We start from the raw sequence: 6,019 nt of genomic DNA, 5'->3' as shown, positions 1-6,019 counted from the left end.
ATTATAGCACACCCAAGATGTGGGTGAAAAATAAAACTATGTAATAAATATATTAATAAAAAAATTATATAATTAACAAATTAGGCTTTGGTTGTATATGATAAAGTACAAATGTTGAAAATTTAGAAGCTTGAGTTCATATCTTGTTATTTATATGTTTATATTCATTTTTTTTTTCATAATATGATTTACTTTATCATATATAACCAAAGCTTCTAAGTTTTCAAATATAAACATCCTTATTTTCGTCATTACCCAACACGTGACAACAAACTCAATTTTAATACTGATTATTAAATATTTTATATTTTCACCAAAATTATTGAGTTGAACAAAAATTACAATTTTATCCTCTAAACCAGTGAAAATGAAACAAATTCTTCCATAATCCATCAATTTACAGAAGCATTGAAAATTAACGACCCAAAAAGATATCACACATTACGTAAGACTAAAGGTTTAAAATATCTTTCTCCATAATTTATGGTTAAAAAAAAAAGAAAAAAAAAAGAGGTCGATTTCAGGCAACAATACAAAATTCATCACTCTTTTGCATATAGACATCATTTTCAGGAGAATAAAAAAGGGAAAGAATAAGCGTCCATGGCCGACTTTCCTGTTGTATTTATGCATGGGGTTACTTAGCTTATGTCAATTAGCAATTTGGTTGGTTCCAGCAATATTTGTGCTTTTTATATAAAATATCAACATCTGGGTGTCTTCACATTGTTGTGTTGATGTTGGCTTCATAAATTATATCGATCCAGCATCGGTGAAAACTAAGCAATTTGTAATTTGAATGGGTTGACCACACTTTTATAACTTCATATTCTTATTTCTGTCTCTTTGTTGTTTCTCAGTCTGCAGCCGGGTTTCTTGTTTTTTCGCATTAAACTTGTGGGCTATTATTTGGAAATACCTAATCAAAAAATTCCCAACTACCTTAACCTTAATGTAAGACACAAATCACCCTTGCATTCTTATTTGTCTCAAATCAAGGGCCAAGGGAGAGGGCAGGCCTACTGAAATGGAAACTTGTTGCTTTTGAGTAATGTGAGCGAAGAAAAGCTTATCTCGATTAAATGGAGACCAATGTAGTTATCTCAAACTAGAAAGTTAAAATAAAGGTTGGATGATATTTTAGGATTTCATTTGGTTTTATCCAAAAATTGAATAACGGCTGTTAGACGGAACATTCAGATATTGTCCATTTTTTTAAGTCAACAACTCTTTGCTTTTTCCTTGAGCTAAGGATTCTGATCTTGTCTCTAACCCAAATGGCTAATGCAAATAAAATATCTGCCAATGCGAAAATAATCAACTAATCAAACTTTTCTTTTTTCATCATGTCGATTTGAAACACTATATATGTTAAAATTATGTTAATTATATAAAAAAATATTATAATTATAACTCTCATTTAATGTCTTGTGCCTTCATATTTGAAATTTTTTATGCGTTTTAAAGTTTCTTTGAAAAAAAAAAGAAAAAAGAAAACCCACTTCTTATTATTACAATAGTAATAATGGTAATACCATTAAAATCCATTTAAAATGATTCAAGTTGTACCTAGAAAACAAAGCAGCAACCTCATAAGTTAATAAAGAAACTGAAGCTCTGGAAACTCACTTGTTTAGTTTCCTCCATCCCTTGGATCAAAAGGGACAAACAGGATTCGGCACATTTTCAGCAACAATGACATCTTCTTATATTTATCTATATATTGACTTGGTATATATCATAGAATATGCCCAATATTTGCTTTTGCAATTTATTATTTCAGGGACTTATATCTATATATATACAAATAATTTTAAAGATTAGTATTATTGTTATTATTAAGATGTGGACACCTACCAGTTTTCAATATCCAATGTCGACATTTTCCAAAAGCTTTAGTCCTAACACAATTTTTTCATTTATAATTTACATAAATTTGGATAGTATACTATAATTTCAGCCGTAACATTTTTCATAATTTTGATAACTTCGCTACTTTAATATAAATTCAATAATCTTTTTTTACATAAATTTTTATAAGTGTTACAAGTACAATACAATTAATATATATATTAATATACTTATGAGTAATTAGAAGCATCAAACATTAAAAAATAAAACTCCAAATATCAAACTATTACAGTACAAGAAACTATCTGAATGATAAAAATATATATATATATTCAAACTATTACAATACAAATAAACTAAGTACAATCCAAACTAAAATTCACCATCCCATACAATTGAGTATTCAAAACTCAAAACCTTCACCGTAATCCATATACAATTTTAAATAATACAACTTTGAAACAATTATACATCAAAATAGAAAAAACTATTTAATAAAAATTTAATTAAAAAATAAACAATATTAACCTATTATATTCACCAACAAAAAACCTGTAATATAAAACTAGTAAATAAAAAGAATTAACTAAGAAAGAGAATGGGAATTAGATTAACAACAAAGGGGTAATTTCTATATAGTTGTCCTTTTCAATATATATAAGTTTAATTATATATAAAGCCAAAGAAGAGGGGGTTCCAATGTTACTGATATTTGTGGCAGCAGCTAAACCCCTTTTCTTTCACCAGAAATCAAGGGAAGACTTTCCTGGGTTTTTGTCTTCCTCTACATAGCACCACATTCCTGAATTTTTATGTTCACCAAAAAAACAAGCCCCACTTTCAGTTACTGCTCCAGCACCAACAACAACAAAGATCTAGAGCCAAGGAAAAAGGGAACCGACAAGCTTTGTGTTTTTATCAATACATCTTCTACTACTCTCAATTTTAAATGTCAAATATGTCTGGTGATGATGATGGAAGCTTCTCTTCGGGAGAGGAAGTCCAACAGCAGAAACAGCTATTGCAAAACAACTTTGCTGCCTCTGGTTCAGGACCTTCTGCTGCTTCTAACAGTAATAATGGTTCACAGCAAGCTGTTAAGAAGAAGAGAAATTTACCAGGAACTCCAGGCAATTATATATATAATTCATTCCCCAAATCAATCCTAATTATGCTTTCTTCTATCATAAGTTATTACCTAGTTCTGGTTGCATATTTCATATTATGTCACAAGGAAAGTTCTGATGAAATGTTTAACTGATGTACTGGAATTTTTTGGTTTTGAACACATGCATGGGGTTTGAGTTTTACATATGATAGAAGCATGCATGTCAAAGCTAAATTTTATCAGAGAAAAGAACAAGTGTTCTGATGGGGTATGTCCCAAGAAATAATAGCTGATCATAACCGGATGCATGTTGAGTCGAGTAGTAAGAACCTTGATGTTTTGAGTATTGATTCGATTGCCTTTCTCAATGAAGAGATTAATTGTTAATTTTTTGTATAAAGTGTTCAATTATTGCTATGAGATTACAATAATTGTAAAGAACTTTTTGCTTGATTGTACCTTTTACTTCTCTTTTTGTTTTTGACTGTTGCATTTGGGCCATTGGTTCTTTAGTGTCAAAGTAATCCTATAGCTTAGATTATACAAAAGAATGCATAATTCTTTGTTTTTTTAGAGCTAATTGCATAATTGCTGTTTGGATCAGATCCGAATGCTGAAGTTATTGCTTTATCACCAACAACCCTTATGGCAACAAATCGATTTGTATGTGAGATATGCAACAAGGGGTTCCAAAGGGACCAAAACTTGCAATTGCATCGAAGAGGTCACAATCTTCCATGGAAGCTAAAGCAAAGGACAACCACTGAGGTCAAGAAACGAGTGTACATATGCCCGGAACCGACCTGCGTCCACCACAACCCGGCTCGTGCACTTGGAGACCTTACGGGAATCAAGAAGCATTTCAGCCGTAAGCATGGTGAGAAGAAGTGGAAATGCGACAAGTGCTCTAAGAAATATGCTGTGCAATCTGATTGGAAAGCTCATCAAAAGACTTGTGGTACCAGGGAATACAAATGTGATTGTGGAACCATCTTTTCAAGGTTCATAACATGCCTATATCATACCTATATCTGTATCTATATATATGTATGTATGAAGCTATACCAAATTCTAATTCTTGGTGCAGGAGGGATAGCTTTATCACCCACAGGGCTTTCTGCGATGCATTAGCTGAAGAAAACAACAAGGTAAACCAAGGGATAATGAACAACATGGGATCAAACATGCAAAACCAAATCCCTGAGCTTATATCATCAATGCAAACAAGCAATGGAATATCCGATTTAGGCAACTTTGACCCGAAATCCCCACTCAAATCCCATCCCCAAGAGCTAGTGCCAATGCCGTTTATGTCCATGAACATGGGAGGAGGCATGTTTTCAAGTAACTCGAGCAGCCTATTTGGCGGCCCGAGAAGTGTTTCCTCGGCCTCCTCTAGCCTGCAGCTTAGTTCAAATAGCTCATCTGGACTCAACTATTTGCAGGACAGCAAAAATGGTTGCCCAATCATGTCGGCAACAGCCTTATTACAGAAAGCAGCCCAAATGGGTGCAACTGCAAGTAATAGTATAAACTCACCCATGATGCAAAAAAGCTTTGCTAGTAGCATGGCAGGTCCTGAGCAGACCATTAGACCACCATCATTCGGTGGAATTCAGCAGCAGAACACATCTTACGATCACTTCCCGTCCCAAACCGATCAGACAAGCATGATCAGCGAGGCCGGAGGATTCTCCAACCCGTTCATGCAGAAAAGCCCCAGTGAAATGGCCCAACTTTTCACAGCTGCCACCGGAAGCTCAGCAATGAATGAAATGGGAATGTTCACTAACATATTCATTAACGGAGATGACCGAAACCAAGTAGGCTTGATGCAGAGCATAGAACAGGAAGATAGTGGTAGCTCTAGCTTGTTACAAGGAAGAACTCAGTTACCAGCAGCAATGTTTGGAACAAGCAATGGCAATGGAGGAAGTAACATGACGACCCTTGATTTTATGGGGATTGGAGGGTCAAGGCCAAACAGTTTACATGAGCAGCAGCAACAACAACAACAAAGAATGGAACTGGAAGCAATAAGCCAACAAAGACCGCCAATGATAAACCCTTTCCACCTGCAGCAACAGCTCTCACATGGGGATTCAGCTATCGAAAAGCCTATATGGGAAGTTTAAGAGCTACAGGTTCTTATTGAGATGTTCTTACTCGTTTATGGTGACGACGCTGAGATGGCAACATTGGTTCCTTCACACCCGCTTTATCCGTCGACAAACTATGGGGCCTTGAATTTTTCAGTTCATTGAATGAATTAAGGAACCTAATTTCTGCACTGTGATAAAAAAAAAAGAAAAATAACCTGGTTTCTACCCAAATTTTCTTAGAAGTTTGAAACAAACAACAAATATGAAGCACCTTTTGTTTTGTAAGCTAGTTACAGCACAGCCAGTTCGTAGTTTGTACCGAGAAAAAGAAGAGCCGATACAAGACCACTGTAATCTTAAAATATTATACGACTTGTTTGGACCCCTTGCCATTGGAAACTGTGTTTTCCACTATCTCCACCTTTTACACATCATTATCTGCAAAATTATATAAAATGAGACTCTTTATAACATGCATGTGTTTCGTTATAATAATATATTTGGCAAAATAAGGTATACAGGCTTTTTTTTAATTAATTAGGCATTTAGCTCAGTGTTTAAATTAATTAGAGAAATATATCGATTTTAGAATAGAAAAATGGGAAGTGTGTCTAATTTGGTGCACTTTCTGCATAGATGGCAAAGCGGGCTCAACTAGATGCGCTTTTCATTTCTCTCCGAGGTTAGGGTTTTTTTAGTAGGGTTTTTATTTTATTAGGGTTAAGGTTATGTTTAGGATTTTTTAGGGTTTAGGATATTTTAAAAGTGTTCAGGGTTTTTGACTAAAATGACGGAAGTTCTTAGGTAGTTTTGAGAGGTCGGGGATGTGATAACGCGCCTCAGCACACATACATTTCATATGTCATGGCTGGATAGGACCATCACCTGAGAAATCCATCTTAGGGAAATTAGGTTTTAGGGACGACAGTGTTTGATACGATTAGAGGTCGAAATCTAG

The 6,019-nt window shown here is 34.3% G+C and overlaps 1 protein-coding gene across 1 annotated transcript; it reads left to right on the top strand.

The window, feature by feature from the left end:
* Positions 1-2,550: 2,550 nt before the first annotated feature.
* LOC107952024 (zinc finger protein GAI-ASSOCIATED FACTOR 1) lies at positions 2,551-5,451 on the top strand. The gene is made up of 3 exons (XM_016887263.2): positions 2,551-2,981; positions 3,564-3,960; positions 4,047-5,451. The coding sequence occupies exons 1-3, from the start codon at positions 2,801-2,803 to the stop codon at positions 5,092-5,094; spliced, it is 1,626 nt and encodes a 541-aa protein (XP_016742752.1). The 5' UTR covers positions 2,551-2,800; the 3' UTR covers positions 5,095-5,451.
* Positions 5,452-6,019: the final 568 nt, after the last annotated feature.

This window comes from Gossypium hirsutum, chromosome A08 (genome assembly GCF_007990345.1).
Source record: "Gossypium hirsutum isolate 1008001.06 chromosome A08, Gossypium_hirsutum_v2.1, whole genome shotgun sequence".
Classification (NCBI taxonomy): domain Eukaryota; kingdom Viridiplantae; phylum Streptophyta; class Magnoliopsida; order Malvales; family Malvaceae; genus Gossypium; species Gossypium hirsutum.
The sequence above is the reverse complement of the archived record's forward strand: the minus strand, read 5'-3'. Positions and strand labels throughout refer to the sequence as shown.

What these genes read in the sequence shown, in the direction of transcription:
- LOC107952024 (XM_016887263.2), top strand. Translation starts at nt 2,801, where the DNA reads ATGTCAAATATGTCTGGTGATGATGATGGAAGCTTCTCTTCGGGAGAG. An exon ending in AAATTTACCAGGAACTCCAG is followed by an intron (nt 2,982 to 3,563) that starts GCAATTATATAT and finishes TGTTTGGATCAG; the next exon opens with ATCCGAATGCTGAAGTTATT. An exon ending in TGTGGAACCATCTTTTCAAG is followed by an intron (nt 3,961 to 4,046) that starts GTTCATAACATG and finishes TTCTTGGTGCAG; the next exon opens with GAGGGATAGCTTTATCACCC.